This window comes from Carassius auratus, unplaced genomic scaffold (genome assembly GCF_003368295.1).
Source record: "Carassius auratus strain Wakin unplaced genomic scaffold, ASM336829v1 scaf_tig00027835, whole genome shotgun sequence".
Lineage (NCBI taxonomy): Eukaryota > Metazoa > Chordata > Actinopteri > Cypriniformes > Cyprinidae > Carassius > Carassius auratus.
Window position 1 is genome coordinate 11,689 of NW_020525631.1, and position 21,608 is coordinate 33,296.

A 21,608-nucleotide genomic window follows, 5' to 3' on the forward strand; every position below is an offset into this window, starting at 1 on the left:
TGACTACACACATCATATGTATTACGAGCTCCGGCTGCCCCCTTCAGTTCAATCGCGGTATTGCAAAAGTGAGGCCGTCAGATTACTATTAAAATTCACGGAAGATGCGTTAAAGTGTGGAAAACATGTTGACCGTGGACGTAATCGCAAGCTTCACATGTCGCTTTCTAATTTTCAAACAGATTTGTGATTTTCATGGTTGGTACGTCTCCATCATCATCATCATCATCCGCAGCTATCAAGTAACGTTATTCACTTTAGCTTAGCTCGTGGATCTCGCGGTGTTTTGTTGTCGTTGTTTTGCTAATTATAGTTAAATCACTTTAATAGTAAGACAAAACGATACATTTCGTACTTTAAAAAAGAAAAACCAACACTTACGTTACATGCCACTCAAAGTTGGGAAGACACGATAAGACGTTATCTTAACATACAGGCTATTTCTGTTAGTTAACGTTAACTATGTTTTATAGATCAACGTTACAAGTGTATACATCAATCTTAAGCGATTTGATATTCAATGACAATTGTTTTGCTTTCAAATATTAGGCTGTGACGCAGACTGTAGTGCACCTGGTTCTATGGTGTAATGGTTAGCACTCTGGACTTTGAATCCAGCGATCCGAGTTCAAATCTCGGTAGAACCTAGTTTTTATTTTCTTTTAAGCATCGCGAATAGTAACATGCAGAAAACGAGTAGAACTCGATGAAGATTAATTTGATGGCTATATTTACTTAGCATACTTAACTGTGATTTTTTTAATAATAATTTTAAAACAATCGTTTCGTAAATTAAACAGTAAATATTATTACATTATAAATATTTAAAATGTTGTATGCTACACGTTGACAGTCTCACGCGAGTCGTGTCCAGATATCATTTCAGGAATGAATACAGTTGTATTCATGTATAAATTGAATTTTTAATCGACGTTAATCGAGTACAAAAATCATGAATTTTGATCGCCTGAACACAGAACCTTTGAGGAATAACGCCTTGATAATGCAATGAATTAAAGCGCCAAAGTAGAGTTTTCAGGGGTTTAGTCATATCGAGGTGTTACACTTCAAATGTCCAGGAGGAGTCAGTATATCACATATTACATAAGTGTGGGTTTATAAAGTTGAGTTTATAATTTTACTGCTACTTTAATAAGGAGATCGTATAGTATTTAATTAATTACTTAATGTTTTTGTATAAAACATTTTTACTTTGGTTTTAAAAAATAAAATAAAAATGAAAATAAATCATTTAAACCTTCGGGACATATGCAGATTCACCCAAATAATGTTTTGTCAGATTTAGCTTACTTCTGGTAGAAACACGAGTCTTTAACACCAAGCATTAACGTTTTGGATCTTAAAATACTCAAATTGTCTCCTCTGTCCAGCCATTGCACATTGATAGCAACACTGAGATAAAAATAAATAAATAAATAATCACCATAACATCATAATTTTTATATTAAAGCCTAGAATATTACAACATAATTATTGTAAATTTTTCTTTAATTTAGTGCAAAATTTTGTCACTGCGATATTTTATTGTCACTTTCATATCAACTGCAATTTATGTTGTATACCTAAGTTCACTGTTATCCCACCGTTCACTATTGTGACCATCAACACGTTTACTCATTCTGACCACACTCAACTAAATATATGTGAATGCATATATTAATACTAGACACCCTAAAGATCATGTGTACCAAAAATCTTTGTCATACATTTATGTTAAGACACATTTTGTAGCCTTTAGCTTTGGAGCTTTGATGCAGCCTTCATCTTCTCAAGGTGCAAACAGGAAATAAGCTGCTCTGGTCATGTGACAATTTGCACTAATCATGTGAGAGTGCACATATTGCTTGAGACCCTTTATTTTTTCCATATTTGCAGGAAATACACTAAAACGTAAGTCAGGTTTATAAAAATAAAACCTTTTTTACGGTCACTATTGTGATCGGTGGGATTAAACGGGTTAATAATCATCTAATAAAAGCAATTTTAAAAATACCTTGAACTTTTAAATATAACTAAATTTGGAAACATTTGAGCTTTTGGCTAGTCAAAGAACTGTTTAATTTCTCCCTTTTTACACGACTGTCGACCACTCACTCACAAACCTGTTATGATTCCTCAGAGAGCCGCAGAGAACAGCAGCAACAGTGAGCGAGTATAAATATATAAACCATCCAGGCGGTGGTGGGGATGGCAGGGAGCCAGGCTTCACTGACCCCTGGGCTGGAAGAAGTGCAGCATTGTCTCTCTGGGCCTCCAGCTCTGTGCTTTTCAAAATGAACAGAAGTCAGATGGCAGATCCCTTCTGGATTATTTACTTTTGCCAGGCTACATGCCACATACACCTTCCATTTTTCCTAAAGAAAGGGGGCCTTTCTGGACAATAATTGTCCAATAATGAACTCAGCTTAAATAGCTGAAAACACAGTAATGTGACAGCAGACCTTAAATTATCCCCAAAGGAATAAAGGTGCTAAATAAAGCCCAATCTTGCATAAGCTGAGAGGAATCAGATGGAAACCCACAAAATAACAACTTTCATTTGATGTAAAAGCAACACAACATGCTAGAGTAGGAAGAGTATTTTCCCTCAAATGTTTAGGAACACAAGGGTAAGATGGACACTTTGTTACCATCTTGACCAGTGGTTTAAATAACCGTGTTATAATACAAACAAAGAGCTGAGCGTGTAACTACAGACTGGTCACTCACATCCACCTTATCAGTGCAAAATCTAATATCATTTTATAATATATAATGTGAGTAAGAGTTAATTATATGAATTCGGCTTATTAAATACTTCATATAAAATTACACAATTTTATTAGCAATTTAACATTAGTATATGGTTATTCTACAGTGCATTTTTTTCCTCAGATTCTTCGCCTTGATCTGGCAGTAGCTATGTTTCCATTTCAAGTTGAAAATTGAACTTATGCACACTAACTGGAATATCACTTAAAACAATTGCAAACAAAGCACCATTTCCATCCAATGGAAATGGATGGAGTCGAAGAAAACAAAATTGTCACTTCCTGATAAACTGACACTAAATATTACCAAGAAAAGTAGGAGAAACCACTGAATATAATAATCTTCATATATAATAATAATGATTGCACCTCAGAGTGACTTTACGAAACAATAAGTGTGGTCATTGCTTTCGGAGGTGGATGTCATGTAAGACTGTTCTGGGAGGCAATAATGCAGAAATACTTTGGCGACAGACTTTGCTCAGGCATTTCAGAATGACCATAACAACATTTCAGATGCTGTGCAATAAAATCAGTCCACGGTTTAGTCAGGTTATGCCGTTCCATAAAGCAAAGTGAATTTTTTAATGTGCATGGAGAAATGTATTGCGTAAATGCATTTCTATCTCCCTTTATTCACATTAACTCTTTTTCGCACACGTTAAAAACCACCTCAAGTGAGCTTAAAAACCTTTGCAAATTAAGGGATTTATATTCAAAATGTCCATCACTCGTTTCTGTTGTGGTATTTCAGAATGCGGATAAACACAGGGTGATGGAAACATGGCTATTGTGATTGGTGGATTATTATTGGACTTTTGAGATTAACTCTCGAAAGAAAGCTGATTTACTTATTTTGAGAATCTCATTTGTAGTCATGGCTGTGGCTAAATAAATGGTCAACATTAAATTCATGTCTATTGCAGTGCTGGACTGACAGTAAAGCACCCAAAAGATCATGGCCAAAGTAAACCTTGCTTGCAAACCAAATAAGATCAAATGTTTTTGACATCCACTTCTGGCTGACATGTCCTTTTCGGTATGTAAAACTAAAGTTTACATGCGGATTGACATCATCCCTACATAAACAATATTATTGAAGTAGTACTTCTGGATTAAAATATGCTAACTGGATATGCAAACATTTAATGTACAGTGCTGATGTTTTGCAGTAGAATGCACATGTAATCAAAATCCATTTTACCAGATTTATACTTTAGGTAGTAATATCTAAAACACACACACACACACACACACACACACACACATATACATATATATACATATACATATATATATATATATATATATATATAAAGCATTGCATTACTCAACCAAAAATAGATTAATATTACAAATATTTAATAGGAATTAGGACAAATGTAAACAACAATTCAAAAGTTCAATAAAGCCAGCTTTTTTAAAATGCAATAATTTGAAATACAAAGAAGCATAGCAGGCTTGCAGATGCTGTAGTGGTATCTCACGTTTAAATTTTAAACATACGGGAACAAAAAAAAAAAGATTATTCACTATTTGCAGTTCAGATATAATTACTTAGGCACATAATATTAGAAATGCAGAAACATTAAGTGATTTCTGAAATTTGTAACTACAGAATGTTGAGTTCAGTTTGGTTCTTCAAATGATATGAGAAAAGCAAGCCATTATTTACACAACACTAAGATTCACAATTCAAATAAGATTATACATGCCGTACATAACTTTATATAAAACCTGGTTCAATATATATATATAAAAAAGAAATCTGGCCCCTCAACATCCTCTGCAAATCATTTGAATTAAAATAAATTGATTAAATATGTATAAAAAGTTCTCTCTCATTCAAAGGAAAGAAAGAGATCGTAAAGCTTTTTTCCAAGGAGGACCATTGTGAGCATGTGCAGTTTCGCTCCGCCCCCTCCCATCAGTCCAGTGGTTTGTGGGAGATGTAGTGTTCGGCCTCATTTCTTTCACACAGTTCCAGAAAAGCCTATATGGTTATTCTGCTCTGCCTCATTTGAATGTAAGCTTGGTTTCCGCTCCTCATTTTCCGCTGTCTCTGGACTTGAGCACTGAGGAAAAGTACGGACCTTGAAGGAATTTGAAACGTATCGCACCTGTAAGAGACAATGACTGTTAGCAGTTATGCAATAATAACATCCCAATGTTACATTTATTGACACTTTTATCATAAAAGGGGTAACTATCCATTTAAATGAAAAAAGGGTTAACTTACAGTGAGAATTGCAATGAGCGCCCCCTGGAGGAGCCCCACCAGCACATCGCTCCAGTGGTGTTTATAATCGGACACACGAGTGTAACCTACATACACAGCAAAGGCCACCAGGAAAAACTGGATAGTGGGCCTCAGGAGACGAGCCCATTTTGCATTCAATCTGGCCTGAACATAGAACTGGTGAGAGAAAAGAGGAATTTTATTATCTGTCTTAGAGGTGCGCGATAAATATAGTCCGATAATTAATGCGCATCTCGTCAGTAGTTCGTCACGTCTCACGTCTCTTCACGTTATCAGCATTTATTTCCGCATCTTCTCAGTTAACAACGGCTCTGTGTAGTAACAGCTGCTCTATGTGAAATCACGCGCCTGATGGAATTAACCGCTGATAAGAGAACCGGCTTTACTGACGAGATGCGCATAAATTATCGGACGATATTTATCGGACGATATTTATCGCGCACTCCTAATCTGTCTAAAAGCATTTAAGTTTTGTATGTTTGCTTTGTAATTAATCCGGAACCTGTACTGGGGATGATGCAGAACCTGACTCGAGACCTGACAGAGATTAGTTTTTATTGTTTTCTTCTCAGACAGTTGCATTAAATTAGTAACTTGTTAGTTTGCAAGCCCCACAATAAAATGATTATTTTAAATACCTGCAAAATTTTTTACTCGTACACCATATGTTCCTCATTGTTTATGATTTATGTCATATCTAAACCATGTGTTCCATGTGCTTCAAAAACAATTGCTCCTTAATAAGCTTTAACGCAAAATTTCAATCGGCAAAAACGTCCACGGTCAAATGTAGCTCACAAAAAAGGTCACTTTCAAACCAAGCAGCTTTCTGTTAAGTCAATGTAGAATGAATTTGTGAGGAAATCTTTCATGCTGGAAATTCCCAATCGCGTGGATTCCTATCGAATAACTAGATTTTGCCTTAAATTTTTTAATACCAGCAAACGTCACTTAAATGTCACATTTAATGCCTATATTGACATCAATTACAACCGCACAATTAATGACTATTTTCAAACAGGTTACCCGAACACTTCCCCCCCCCCCATCTACCACTGGTCACAAAAACAGATAATCCCACCCCTAGACTTTTGTTATATTTGTAATGTTTAGAGGGTTAGCATTTAGCTGGAATAGCACTCACCGCTAGAAACAGCATGCAGTACATCCCGAAGGAGGAGTGACCAGAATAGAAGGACAACCTACAAGTCACACAGTTTCAAAAGAAATTCACTGAAATCAAGCCATTAAAATGATTTATTATAAGAAGCATACCGGGCTTCAGTTACTGCACTTGGGATGCCAGTGCAGTTGATCGAGGCCACGTATCCTTTGCAGACTCTGGGAGCACATACGGTTAAGAAATATGGGCGTGGTCGCCCAATGGTGTACTTGGCCAAGTCTGTCAGTGATTGGCTGACAGCTCCCCCAAACAGGAAGGCACCCAGCACCTTATATATGGCTGACACATATTGATTAAAAGTGGAGTTGGAGTGAATTTTTTTGCTGTACACCAGATATGCTTCACCTGACGATATCTAGAGGAAAAGAGGGAAATAAAAATATTAAGAAATATGCATTTCCGTAGCTTGAAACAAATATTAAAACAGCTAAGTTAGTTGTAAATATGTAAAACAATTCCATGAGTACATAACGGCGTGTTGTTGTGCATAATAAAACCCTCTGCTGTGCAGAGTCATGAACGGACACTTTGTTGAGAATCAGCGCGTGACTCATGGGATGATGAGATCATGGAAGGGATGATGGAGATCAATGAACGAGGGACTCACGATGATGATAGTGCAGGTGATGGTGACTACAGCCAGTGTCACGTTGGTGATGGTGTCTTGTTTTACAGGGTAACTAATGCTCTCGTCCTGGCAGTAGATGCCTCGCTTGTATGGCTGGGACGTAATATTCATTATCACAAAGGGCAGAGAAGCTACAGGAAAGAGAAGACGAGACAAGAGATAAACAAATAAATTAATAAAGCAATTTAAAGCGATAATGCTTAAATAAGAAGTTTTTGTCTTATATGCAGAATATATAGGCTGAATATCCTGAAGCCTGGCTGGGTCATATTTTCAATAAAATTTAATTTAGCATTTTTTTTTCAACCATTTCTAATTACCTTAAATTCAAAACAACCACAAAATTTTGTAACATTATGGATTTTTGAAAATTAGCTGAAAATGCATCATAAATAAAGTTATGGTCTCTCAAAAGAAAGAGTTGACTCAGAACTTCTAAAACAAGTCATTTAAAATTTGAATTCCATTTCCGTGAAATTCACACCACAGGTTACCATATTTGCCTATGTTCTTCATGGACATCCCGCAAAAACTAGAACGCTGTAGCGCGATCGTGTGGATAACATGTTGACAAGGCGCAGTGAAAGTAAATTCAGTATATTTTCACTTCCAAAGGATGAGACTGTAAAGAATCAGTGGATAAAGTTCTTCTTTACTACGGTAGCACAGCAGTACAATCCCAAACTTTTGCAGTGTTCGTATCATTTCACTGACGACTTCAACACAGGATTCATAAAACTGGTTTTCTTTGAACGATGGCTCAGTGCCCGGTTTGTTTAGACCAGCTTGATCCTCTGATAATTGCTGCTGTAATGTTCTGTCAAGCACACAAAACATGTAGTTGTGTTGTGTAGGTCTCCAGCTACCTCACGTTATAGCTCTGATCAGCTACTATTGTCTAGAAAAGTGTTGATTAATATACAATGTCTGTTGTTTTTAGTTCTTGGAGTCATGATAAAGGATGGAGCAATACATTTGGTTAGTTGTTCTTTGAATAGGTTATCTCTGTTTTGGAGGAATGAGCATTGTTAAATTATTTCACATTGCACCATTACTTTAAGTTAAGGGTATACAATTTTATCAGTTGTTTATTGTTCATTCAGCAACACAGGCCTATTACTGTTATGGTTTTCATTAATAAACATTGCTAAATAGATGATAACTTTGTTTAGTGCCCTTATGAATGTTGTTGGCACGACTTTGTGAAAATGTAACTACAATATGAAATAGCATAGACGTAACATACTTGTTCTACAGATCTCTGCACTATTGTTATATGCTACTGTTTTGATAGCGATGATAACCTTTATGACAGATAATATCATATGGGTTGTTTTTGCCTTTTGCCTTACCGTATGTGGTAATAACATGTATGGGAATAACAGCAAAAACATGTCCGTGGGCTCTGTTGATTACTATCAGTTTAAGTTCTGGCAGTGTTGCCCGATATTGCTATGAAAAAAATTAAAAATATCTTTCCACCTGTAGTCACTAATGGCCAACAAACACGGTTTAGTCTGTTTTTAGGAAGGCTACAACTTTTGTGTTCATAATATGGTTTCAAAAACAATTAAATATTGAAATTTAAACTTCATTTGGTTGGTTTTATATTGTTAAAGTTAACCAAGAAAATAAATGGGTTCGAATCAGATTCAGGCCGATTTTGTACACAGAGTGCACTAACAACTTACCCCAAACCCGGGGCTAACTGAGCCAGCATAAATCTATATTATATACTACAAATTTTTAACATTTATACTATTTTTTTTTACTATTTATAGGCCTACTATTAGTATGGTTTTAATAAAATATGATGTGATATAGATTAGTAGTATCAAGACAAGTGATTATAATGGGAAATATACTTAATTACAAGAATGTACCTACTGGCTTTCTGGAGCTTTGTATTCATGTTGAACTGCCTTTAGCAGCCACCCTTGCTCTTTCTCTCTGTCTTTTTTGTGAATGCATTTGTTTGTTTGTTTTGGCCATGGAAGCGGTGACAATTTATCGTACTTCTTTTTTCCAAAGACTCACATGGAATTTTATCCCACGCCATCTTTACCCAAAGCACGTTGCGAGCCATATCATAAACATGAGCGTACACATCCTTTCAACAATGCCTTGGTTGGTGAACTGATGTGGCTGGAGATGCACATGTCTGAATGTAGCCACAGCGTGATCCTTTAATGAATGGACAATTCTCAATTTCAGAGATGTTACAAAATCATTTGGCAACCATGTTATCCTAATCCACAGCAACTGAAGAGAACAGTAAGAGCAATGCTAATTCCTGTAAATCCATTTGCTGTTGATAAAGTGGGTGCATAAAAGAATAGTGTTGTCGTAAGTTTGCGCATCTTTACTGCCACAAAATAATCTCCCGTTTGAATTTGTAGATATTTTAGATATGCTATGAATGCAAAGGACCTATAGAGATTATCAGAAAGATACTACACGAGCAGGAAAACATAGTCAAAAATGTTACATTTAATGGTGGATCTTCTGGTTGACTCAAATCCAGAACTGCTCAACTGTCATTTATACCACTGTGTTATTACAATGTAAAAGAGGATCTGAGAGACAGATAGTCAGTTCTGTCACATGTTTAACTCTAGGCTTAATATGAAGGAACTGCTTTCACAAAGGCACTTTTCATATTTAAATTTCTTCAATATGATCCTACGAGGGCCTTTTAAAATACACGAAAAAAAAGTTTAATCTGTCAATAAAGAGCTCATAAATAATCACATAATATACTACTAAAACATTTTTATAGAGCCCCATTGACACAAGAATGTGGCCCAAACTTGCACCTAACAAAACACAAAAAACAACACAAATGTTGGATTTCCTTCAAAACTAAACATTTTAGTGTTTACAAGGATGTATTTTTTTGTTTGGTGGTTTTGAAACAAAAATTAGATGTTAAAAAAAAAAAAAAAAAAAAGACCTGTTGATTAAATGCATAAGCAGCAGACTAACTGATGAATGAAATCATGCAGAACACTGACGAAAATGCACAAGAAGAATAGTTTTTCCACATTCATCTTCTGTATAGAGAGAGAGAGAGAGAGAGAATAAGAGTTTATTTACCACTTTAAATTTACATTTAATTTATTTTAAAAGTTTTGGCACTAGAGACTTAGAAACTTAAATTATTGAAAAATAAGTTGAAATGCAATGGTGCAAAATATCCAAAACAGTTCCAGTGTATTCCTGAGACACTAAATAATGTAGCTTCATGTTGTCATGACAGTAGACAAAGAGTAATATAATCATAGAGACCATTAAGAACAAATAAATGTCTTTGTATTCCCAAAACAAAGAACAACAGTGTTTGAAATTACACTGTATTTCCATGCACTGTGTTCTGCAAAGTGACAATACACACACAAAAAAACAATGCACTGACAAACCTTGAAGCTGTTTATTAAAACCATACAGCTCATGTAACTCTGGCCCCAAAAGTAATTATTGTATGTTAAGTTGTATGTTATTCAATAGACAATTTTGAATGTTGAAGTAATAAAAGTTGTGTAATGCTAAAAGAAAACAAATTTGTACCTTAAATCGTTCACTAACTAGTTTTTTTTTTAAATAATGTGATCCACTTGCAGAAAATTTTATTACCGAATAGAAACTTGTATTTTTGTTTCCATTAAGGAGATGAATTCTTTACATACAATGCAAGAAAAAGAAACTTTCCCTCGGGTCTCATAGACCATCCTGTTGAGGGAGGCCTAAAAAGATATTTCTACCAAAACTCGTAGAAATATAAAGGACTTAGTCTAAAATCTGTAAACTTTACATTTAAAATGGCTAAGCTATATAATCTGGTACTCCGTGTAATTCATCAGTATTACTCCTGAAATTTTTTCCAGGCTGTGTATCTCAAGAATTAAGTTAGTGTAAAAGTACATTAAATGAGGTCAATGCGAAAGAGCTTCAAAGGGTTTGAGTTCAAAGCCTCAGCTGGAAGGTTTAAGGTCGGCAGTCATTTAATTACGCAATGAAACAGGACTGCAGGGAGAGATGTGGAGCAAAGGAGTGAGAGGGCAAGATGTGCTTGAAGAAAGTTGTGCTTGACACCCAACTCACTGGGACTGTGCTTAAAGGGGGGGTGAAATGCTCGTTTTCACTCAATATCCTGTTAATCTTGAGTACCTATAGATTAGTACTGCATCCTTCATAACTCCAAAAAGTCTTTATTTTTATTATATTTATAAGAGAAAGATAGTCTGTACCGATTTTTCCCGGAAAAACATGAGCGCCTAGAGGCGTGACGTGTGGGCGGAGCTAAAGAATCACGAGCGCGAATAGGCTTTTGCGTCGAGAGCGTTTGGAAGCTGTGACATTACCTTGAGGAAAAAACCAACCAAAACAAACCATGGCTAACAGTCAGATTCAGCCGTTTATTTATGATCCAGAATCAGATCCAGAGGCTGAAATTTACAAGAGCAGCAGCAGCAATGACGTCTCTGTGGTATGTACTGAAACTGTATATATTTGCTTAGCGGTTTTGGAAAATGACTAAGTTCCACTTATTGTCGTCTTTTTTTTTTAAAGCTGTACATGTGGAAAGTGCAGTTTGATGACAACATCGCATGTTGTTTACTTGATGTGCTTACGCGCCAATAGCTAAGTTAACAACACAGAGATATTTGAAGCAGTTTTACTCACCGCCTGCGGTTCCAACACACGAACGTGACCCTTTATCGTTGGGACTGCATTATCCTTAAGAAATAAACGATGTGCAAATTCGGCGTCAAACTGGGCCTTGTTTGTAAAACAAGCATCTTCGAAATGCAAGGACCAAACAAAAACACTTGCACAACTCCGTTGATGCTCTGTAAAAATAAACTCCATCCACTGGTCCCTTAATGCTGTTTCTCTTTTGGTAATCTGTGCAGGGTTGTCTTGCCCTGGCAACCAAAAACACACTCCTTTTGTGACATTTCGATCTCTCGCTCTGATCAGTGAAGTCTGTTGTGCTCTCAGTGCTCTGCTCCACCGGCACGCGCGCTCTTCGGGGAGAAGTGCCTTCAGGACCCATATTAGGAAATTCCGCTCCATCTAACGTCACACAGAGCCATACTCGAAAAAAACTTTCCGAAACTTGTGACAAACCGGAAGAGGTTTTTTTGGAACAAAAATACTCCTTCAAACGTACAACTTAATTTTTGAAACTTTGTCCATGTTTAGCATGGGAATCCAACTCTTTAACAGTGTAAAAAACTCAGTATGCATGAAATAGCATTTCACCCCCCCCCTTTAAGGAAAAGCAAACCTCCCTACAGCTGTTGCCAGTCGTCACCCTTCAACCGTTCCCTGAAACAAATGAGTTCCATTTGAAGGTAGTGGAAGTGAAATTTCCTGTAAAACATTAAGGGACTCCGTTTGGGTATGAAGTCTTTTTACGAGTTTTTTAATGTTTTTTTTTTCTTCTTCGTGCTATGAGAGTAAAAGCAATGCACTATTCCTCTTAACTAAGAATAATCCGATAGTTTTTCCCTGAAATAAGTAGTTTAAGAATTTTTACATTTCTGTCTTACATGCAATGAAAGTGGATAGGGTCCAAATTAAAGTAGTTCACACAACTCTATATTCCAAGTCTTAAGTCATATGATTAGTACTGTCATGATTCCTCAATTAAATTTCAGTCCTCAATTATAAAAAAAAAAAGAAAAAAAAAAGTGTTGATTAACTTTGGAGTCTTTCAATCCCTCCAGCGCCACTTCTAGCATCCAAAGTTGTACTTAAGTTAATGCTATTAAGTTTTGAACTATATTTAGATGGGATTTGTTTCCCTCTCATTCCTTGGCTCATGCTAAGTCAAATGGACACCAAAATTTTTAATCCTGCAGGTCAAGTTTTTTTTTTTTTTTTTTTTTATAGTTTGTAAAACCTACTTTTTCAAAATTGCCCTAGACGGTTTTGTCTGATTTTCACCGAAATTGGCTCAGATCATCTTTAGACCCTGCTGGCAAGAAGTTATGGAATTCAAGTTGATCAAACTATTCACAAAGAAATTTGCAAACATATTCAAAGAAATAAATGAAAAACATAACATGAGGCTATATCTTCACAATGTTTAGCATATTCTGACCAAACTTGGTGTGTGTAATTATAACAATGACTTGAAGCAAACTGCATAGTTTAGACACAGCACTACCTAGTGGTCAGGAGATATATAAAAAAATAATAATATTTAAAAGTGACATTACATACAGCCAAGTATGGTGACCCATACTCAGAATTAGTGCTCTGCATTTAACCCATCCGAAGTGCACACAGACATAAGTGAACACACACACACACACACACACACACACCCGGAGCAGTGGGCAGCCATTTATGCTGCGGCGCCCGGGGAGTGGTTGGGGGTTCGATGCCTTGCTCAAGGGCACCTCCGTCGAACCCACAACCCTAGGTTTAGGAGGCAAACTCTCAAATCACAAAACTGGTCTCTTTAGATTCAGTGCAGCATGCCTAGACGAACCATACCAAATGTTTCCGTGTCAGACATTTTGGGCATTAGCCATTTTTTATTTTGATGTAAAATGCTATTTTTTACAAACACATGCAAATTGTTACGAATCTCCTCCTAGACCATTGGTCCGATTTTCACCAAATTTTTATCTTTAGACTATGCTGGCAAAAAATTATGGATTTTGTGTCAATATGAGAAATTGTTATAGTTTAAAGGGGTCATATAATCCGATTTGAAATATTACTTTCTCTTTGGAGTATTACAAGCTCTTGGTGAATAAAGAATATCTGTGAAGTTGCAAAGACTAAAGTCTCAGATCCAAAGAGATATTCTTTATAAAAGTTAACACTTGTGCACGCCCCCCTGAAACAGCTCGTTCAAACGCGCCCCACATATCCATGTCAGTATGTGGGACAATACGCTTAATGCTGTACAGAGGTTCACCCAAAGAAAGGCGGCATACCTTTCATTCTCGTTGTAGTATTGTTGTTGCTGCCGCCATGTTGTATAGACGCTGTGCGTTTCACTGTGAAAGCGAAACTACTTTGTTTGGCCTTCCAAAACAGGATGATATCCACTTCATCATTCCTGGAGCTGATCAGTGCTGGTCGCTGAGTAAATACATCAACTTTGCGCTGTGGATTGCTGAATCGTCTTTCACCGTGGACGAAGCGACCAAGATAATTAAGGTTGGTGACTGCCGAAATGTTGAAGGACTGATGATTTACATCCTTTTGTGGTCCTCTTGCTCATCTCACAGACAAAAACGAGCTTGCCACTCCTATAGTCTCCACCTCATCCATGTTTTCCTCTTTGTTTAGAGCACTCTCCCCCTCATTCACAATCACTATAAACACGAAGGGCAGAACAGAGTGTTGCTTTATTTGGTTCAAACTGATGTGCAGTTACAGTATGTGGGACGATTGGTGGCAAGTTAAGCTTCCCCTCACACCACTGGAGGAACGCCAGAGCCATTACTGCACCAAACCAGCAGTTTCATTCAGTATTCAAAAGGAACTGTTCACCGCAAAATAAAATTCTGTTATTGTTTACTCACCTTCATGTTATTCCCAACCCTGAAGAGTTTCTTTCTTGCACAGAACATTTAAGTAAATGTTCATCAGAATGTCTGGATACATTGAAAGGGAATGGGTACCAGAGACTGTATAGTTCAAATAAAGACAAAGAATACGCATTATGAAAGCACCATTGTGGTCCAGAGTCATATATATTCCAACTCTTTGTAATTCATATGTGTGAGAATCTGTGGTCGCCATTCGTTTTCATTGTATGGAGAAGAGCATATTTGACATTGCATAGAAAACAGAGGGACGATAAACAATGGCACATTTTTTTGTTTCAAGAGAACCTTTCCTTGACCTTCAGCATTCAGTAGCTCAAAACAATGTAGCTTTTCCAACAAAAAGATACTTTTTTCCAACAAGCAGCACTACAATGCTGACTGTTCCATTTCAACACGATCATCCTTAATGGAGTCTTTAATGTCAGATAAATACTGATCTGGGTGGAAATAAATAAATATAGAATTTATTCAAAACAAGTTTGATAAATTCTGTTTGCACTTTTAAGAATGTAGCTTTACTGGAGCTTAACTTCTGTAGATAATGAGCAGCTTGTTTGGAACGTCTCAAGAAACTGGTGTAGGATTTATTCTGAAACAATTTTCACTCAGAAACAGTGTAGCTTTCCTAGCCCTGCTATGATGATGTTGGTCCAAGAAACCAAAATTCAGAGAACATTTTGCTCATTTACAGTAAATCCGAATTGCGCTGCTTGCAGTTTCAAGAACACATGAGTTGGTGCATTTTCTTGTTTCCAGTGTCTTTGGTTTTGGCTACACCGCAGTTGGTAGGGAGTAGCCTATTTTCTTAGGGTCAGCATTGACCTTCACCTTGATATTGGTTCACCACTTTTCATTATCAAACACACCCTATGTTTTATGCCCTTATCTTACATACTAACTCGTTTCAAGGTGCATTAACAAAAACACTCAGCTTTCAACACCAGACTTGATCCATTCGGACTTCATTTCAACATTCGAAGCATAACTCATATGAGCCAAACCCACAATCATCACGTTCTGTTCCTGCTCTGAAGATGAAAATTAGATGTTCTTGATTTTCTTTGTGGGTTTTCTGGAGGATCATCATAAGTGTTACAAAAATATAATCCTGTCGCCCCTTAAGTGAGAGTTTTGCGGGCGGTGTGTCTGCCGGCAGCAGTCCCTGAGCTGTAGTTTGGCAAGGCCGCCTGACTCATTTGGAAGTTATGTGGAGAGCGTACAGCCTCGCAGGAGAGTCTGGAATCCTACTTCAAGAAGAAACACCCACCCTCCTCCTAGTCTCTTTTAACGTAAACGAAAGTCTGTCGTCCCAGCCCTCTAGCTCCCCACGCTAATGCTAGTGTTTGATTTACACTCATCAAGTCCATGGACATTTATAACACTGCGTGGGCAACAGGTTAACTAGTATGCTAGTAGTTTAAGCAACTGAGTTTTGCGTAAAAAAAAACAAAAAAAAAAACAGTATTTTTATCCCTCATATTAATATTCTCATGATCTGACCAATTTCTGACCAATTTTGTTGTTAATGTTGAAACTGCCATCTCATGCAGACCTTTCAGAACCAATTTAACCAAGACCTGAAATATAATGTATGACAGTTCCAACAGCCTGAACTTTTCCTTGTCCTTATATTTCTTTTCGCCAGTAGGTTTTGGAAATTAGTCCAAATTGTGTGGCAACATGTTATTCCATAATACTATGATTCTAAAAACTCTAAAAACTGTTCCTCACTGGTGGAATGATTCTCTTATTTAAACCCAAACAGCAGAGTATTTTTTTTCACATTTATAATGAACCGATTTCTACCTCAAATGTTGTACTTTAAGCTTTCTATTCATCAAAGAATCCTGAAAGTGTATTACAGGTAACACAAAACTTATCAACATTGATAAATGTTTCTAGAACACAAAATCAGCATATTATAATGATTTCTATAGGATCTCGTGACACTGGAGACTGGAGTAATGATACTGAAAACTCAGCTCTGCATCACAGGAATAAATGACATTTTATATATATTATTATAATATATTAAAATAGAAATATTTCAAATTATTACCATTTTTAAGTGTATTTTGAGCAGATAAATGACTTCTTTCGAAACCATTTTTTTAATGTATGTATATTTGTGTATATATATATATATATATATATATATATATATATATATATATATATATAGAGAGAGAGAGAGAGAGAGAGAGAGAGAGAGAGAGAGAGAGAGAGAGAGAGAGAGAGAGAATTTTTACATTTACATTTGTTTTATAGCATTCCATAAAATTAATTCTCTCTACTTCTTTTAAACTACATGTCTGTTCTAGTTTGTACTTTTCTGAAGAAACTATTTATTGCAGCATTCATGTTTCATTTCCTTAATATGAAATCACTTGTTTTAACATTCCTCATCTGTTAGTCACTTTGGATAGCAGCATTTGCATACAGGCCCTCAAAGCATTATAAAAAGCATCCTTGTATGTCATGGAAATTTGACAAAATACCAATAAAATTAACATGTACGAAAAGGGTCTGCTAAAACAAGAAGTGTTCTTTCACTGTTCCGTACAATATTAGTTAATAAATAAAAAAAAACTGAGTACATCAGAGATACCGGGGGAAAAAAGGCCTGGAAAGTCCTTCAGTACAGGGCCAAATGCTTGGCTTAATATTGAACAGATAAGCTTAGATAACGCTCAGCAATTTCACTTTCACTGAAGTAAAACACTGATCCTGCACCTTTGACTTGCGGATGTATCAGTGCACTAGAATAGACGCGGAATATTATCTGTCAAACATTATTTCTGTCAATACTTCATGATTGATGATGTAAAAAAACAGCAGCATACAGGGAGCAGTGAAATACACACTGTCGGCTTGTGAGCGAAAGCAAAGGCCAGACTGTGTTTGTCTGGAGGGAAACTTTACTTTGAAGGAAAAGAGAAGCAGAGGGTGGCGGGCTGGATTGAATGTCAAATTCAGGGTTGGGAAAAGGATACTACTGCCGAGAAACGCTTACAGAAATTCTCCAGTAGCTGAACTCAGCTGGATTCTGGGACTTTCTGTTGTTACTGAAGCACTCTTAGAGGCTGATATTTATTTGAAAATGACTGAATAATTCCACCTGTGCTTGCTTTCATTAGCTCAAGTCAAAGTGTTTCAAATTTACAGGACTTTGCACGCTTTTATGTCCTTGTAGATCAATCAGAAACCAAATTATGCATACACACTCATCTAGTTATGGGCGACACTGAAGAAGTTATTGACCTTTCTCAGATGTGCCCTTATTTCATATATGCAGCAAGTAAGAAAATGGTGATGGTATTTCTGTTAGCCCTCACGAAATCTAATGCTGGAGGTTGGAGAGCACAGACACAATAAAGTGCTTCAAAGGGCAGGTGCAGAAACTTCATCTTCAAAAAGTCAGAGCAGGGTTACCTCACGCGGTTAAGAAAAACACAATGTTTCCAAAGGTTGTAATGGTCAATGATGCTTCGCACTCACTTTAGCACTGAGGCAAGTCAAATCTTTGGGTACTATGTGACTATGTTAGCTTGTTTACGGTCACTGGGTTTGTTTCATGGTTGGTCTGCAAGCAAAGTCCTGAATGAAGCCAAAAACGCAAGAAAAGGAGCATTTCTGCGGCACTACATGCTGCCAAACACCGGGAAACACTGACAGGCTTGGATCCACATTTCCATAAGCAAATACTAAGCTTCCTGAACTTGCAGAATCCAGGACAAGAATCCAGCAAGAATGCAAATCAACTAGTAAACTCATAGAACACGCCTCCAAATACATAATTAAACATGAAAAACTTCTAAAGACCGGCACCTTATCAAGACACAAACACACCTGACATATAGCCCTAAAACAGGGATAGGCAAGTTCGGTCCTAGAGAGCCACAGACCGAACTTGTCTACCTCTGGCCTAAACCATTTTCTTGTTGCAATGAGTAAGATAATATATATTAAACATGTTGACAAATGTCAAAAACTAGGCCAGACTGGTCTTAAAATTATACATGACATCATAGATTTGTATCAACAACAGGTCAAAATAGTTTATTGCAATTTGGTGCAAACACAAGCCAGTTTTGCAAGGTTGTGTGCATATGCAAGGTTATGGGAAAAGCTAAACTGATTAAAAATATCAAAAGAGAATTAAAGTTTGATTTAATGGCAATGATCATCTAACTGTCTCTTAAAATGCTAGTTGCCAAGTTTCTTGTATTTTTTTTTATAACTGAAAAATACGCATTAGACAACAATGATACAAATTATATTGGTGTGTGTGTGTGTGTGTGTGTGTGTGTGAGTCAATGTATGCACAGCTGTATTTTATCAGTCGATGAGATTATCATGTCGCACGCACGCACGTGCCCACACATTCACAGAGTTACAAACTTTCACATCTGTACATATCTGTTGTCACAAAGAAATATTTAATTTTTTATAAAATCGTTTTCTCCCTTACAAAACAAAACATTTAAAGCTTTTTCCATATCTGTTTTTAAAAATCGATTTCTCCCTTACAAAACAAATACATTTAAAGCTTTTTTCCATATCTGTTATTCGTCAGTAACCCAGTTACTATATTGTTTACGAATTAAAATCTCATTAAAGAACTGAATAAAATAGAGGAAGCTGCATAAAAGCATTGAACCAACAACTTACACGTTTAAAGATGAACTTCAAATCAGTACATTGGACGTTGAAATATTGAACTCACTTACCTACAACAACACACAGCAAGTCCACCAGGACGAAGAGTTTATTTTTCCTCAAGTCCGTCATAATTTCTTTTAGCTCGGATGCGCTTGAAAAAAAAAAAAACTAGCACTTTAAAACTCACTTCATTTATGAGCTAATATCAAAGATAATCCACTTGGAAGAAGCAAAACAAACCTAACGCGACCAGTCACGCGAGTTCTTCCGGCTCTGCTGCTGTACCTGCGCGGCTCGCGCTTCACTTCAGCTCTGAGGTGACGGTGAAAGGCGCGAGACCTTCACGACTTTATATATCAAGCACTTCAAAGGGTGACGGCAGTGCCACGTTGGTGCACATGTTGCTTTTGTAAAAACGGACTGGCTGGTGTGTTCACCCCTCCGGCTGTTATATTTTTTGAGGACGCATCCACCTCTTTTCCAAAAGCAGGCTACTGTGTTCCCACTCGCGCTCCCGCCGTGTCCACACCTTTGACAGTCAGTGAGTGTGGCACGCGCCTGCGTACACTCACATCACAGCTGCCCTTTGAGCCGAAAGCGCAAACAAACAGAATATGACACATACTTTTATGGCATATCATAACATAGATATGAACCTGGCCAATTATTTGTACTACATTTATCTTAAATCGTTACATCCGTTGTTGACCATGTGGTGATTTACAAGTAGCCCGATATCTGTGTGAATATAGCCCTCATAGATAGATAGATAGACAGACAAGACAGACAGACAGATAGATAGATAGATAGATAGATAGATAGATAGATATACAGACAGAGAGACATACAGAGAGAGAGAGATACAGACAGACAGACAGATAGATAGATAGATAGATAGATAGATAGATAGATAGATAGATAGATAGATAGATAGATAGATAGATATACAGACAGAGAGACAGACAGATAGAGAGAGAGAGAGAGAGACAGACAGACAGACAGATAGATAGAGAGAGAGAGAGATACAGACAGACCGACAGACAGACAGATAGATAGAGAGACAGACAGACAGACAGATAGATAGAGAGAGAGAGAGAGACAGACAGACAGACAGACAGATAGACAGATAGATAGATAGATAGATATACAGACAGAGAGACAGACAGATAGAGAGAGAGAGAGAGAGAGAGAGACAGACAGATAGATAGAGAGAGAGAGAGAGAGATACAGACAGACAGACAGATAGATAGAGAGAGAGAGAGAGACAGACAGACAGACAGATAGATAGAGAGAGAGAGAGAGAGACAGACAGACAGACAGACAGACAGATAGATAGAGAGAGAGAGACAGACAGACAGACAGACAGACAGACAGATAGACAGATAGATAGATAGATAGATAGATAGAGAGAGACAGACAGACAGACAGACAGACAGATAGATAGATAGATAGATAGATAGATAGATAGATAGATAGATAGATAGATAGATAGATAGATAGAGAAGGACGGACGGACGGACAGATAGATGGATGGATGGATGGATGGAGACAGAAAGACAGATGTTGTTGGTGTGGGCATGGTTTGGTGTGCGACTGGTTGTTTTTACATTTATTGAAAATATATTTTTAGTTGACTTCTTGAACACACCTCTCTGAGAATATGATGTAGTCTTATGACACAAAATAATGTGCTTTTACAATCTTGAAGTTTGGGGAACACCCATTTATTTTAAAACGTGAGAACATCGTCACAAACTATAGAGTTGGCTATAGCCTACCCAGCTAAGAAATGTAGAAAAATAGCAATATAGGCGTAGTTTATATGCTATACACCCAACTAACAGATCGTTACGGGGAAACGTTACTTTATGACTGTTAAAAAAATACTAAAAGGGATGTTTTGGTTCCCCTGGGTCTTTTAATTTCCAAATGCTCATAGATGAAGGTAACAGCCATGTGTCCTGGTACAAAAAAAGCATCCCTGATGATTAACAGGCTACTGGTTGTTTTTATCTAATGCGATGTAACATCACTGGATTTAATGACGGATTACTTTTTATTAGAAAGACAATTTTTTTAATTATTTGTTCTTGCTTGACTCTTGTATATTAATCTGCCCTCTAGTGGACACAATACACTACTACAGGAGTGCTTTAAGCATTGAGTCTACATTTACATCACCTAATGATGTAATTACAAAACTGAGCACGGAAATCAATCAGTATTAATATGTGATTTACTATGTTTACTATGACTTAATGGAAGAGAGAACTCGAATATATTAAAGGCATTTAAAAATAATAATAATAGTTATATATATATATATGATATATATATATATATATATATATATATGTATATGGGGCTTGGTAAGGTTTTCACTAAGGCTTTATGTATTTGATAAAACTAATATTGTGAAATATTATTGCAAGTTAAAATAACTTTTTTCTATTTGAATAGATTTTAAAATGTAGCTTACTCCTGTGACAAACCTTTTCCAAACCAAAAATTTTCAGCATCATTACTC

General features: G+C 36.6%; 1 protein-coding gene and 1 non-coding gene across 2 annotated transcripts; one reads left to right on the forward strand and one right to left on the reverse strand.

Moving 5' to 3' along the window:
* The first annotated feature begins 575 nt into the window (after positions 1-575).
* On the forward strand, positions 576-647 carry trnaq-uug (transfer RNA glutamine (anticodon UUG)). Its single transcript has one exon. It is a non-coding gene; the product is annotated as a tRNA-Gln (tRNA).
* Positions 648-4,116: 3,469 nt separating this feature from the next.
* On the reverse strand, positions 4,117-19,643 carry LOC113079365 (phospholipid phosphatase 2-like). Its single transcript, XM_026251615.1, has 7 exons — positions 19,322-19,643; positions 19,150-19,232; positions 6,822-6,973; positions 6,307-6,569; positions 6,176-6,233; positions 5,011-5,187; positions 4,117-4,891 (listed from the first exon to the last, which is right to left on the reverse strand). Exons 2-7 carry the CDS (start codon positions 19,208-19,210, stop codon positions 4,745-4,747), a joined length of 858 nt encoding a protein of 285 aa, XP_026107400.1. The 5' UTR covers positions 19,211-19,232; positions 19,322-19,643; the 3' UTR covers positions 4,117-4,744.
* Positions 19,644-21,608: the final 1,965 nt, after the last annotated feature.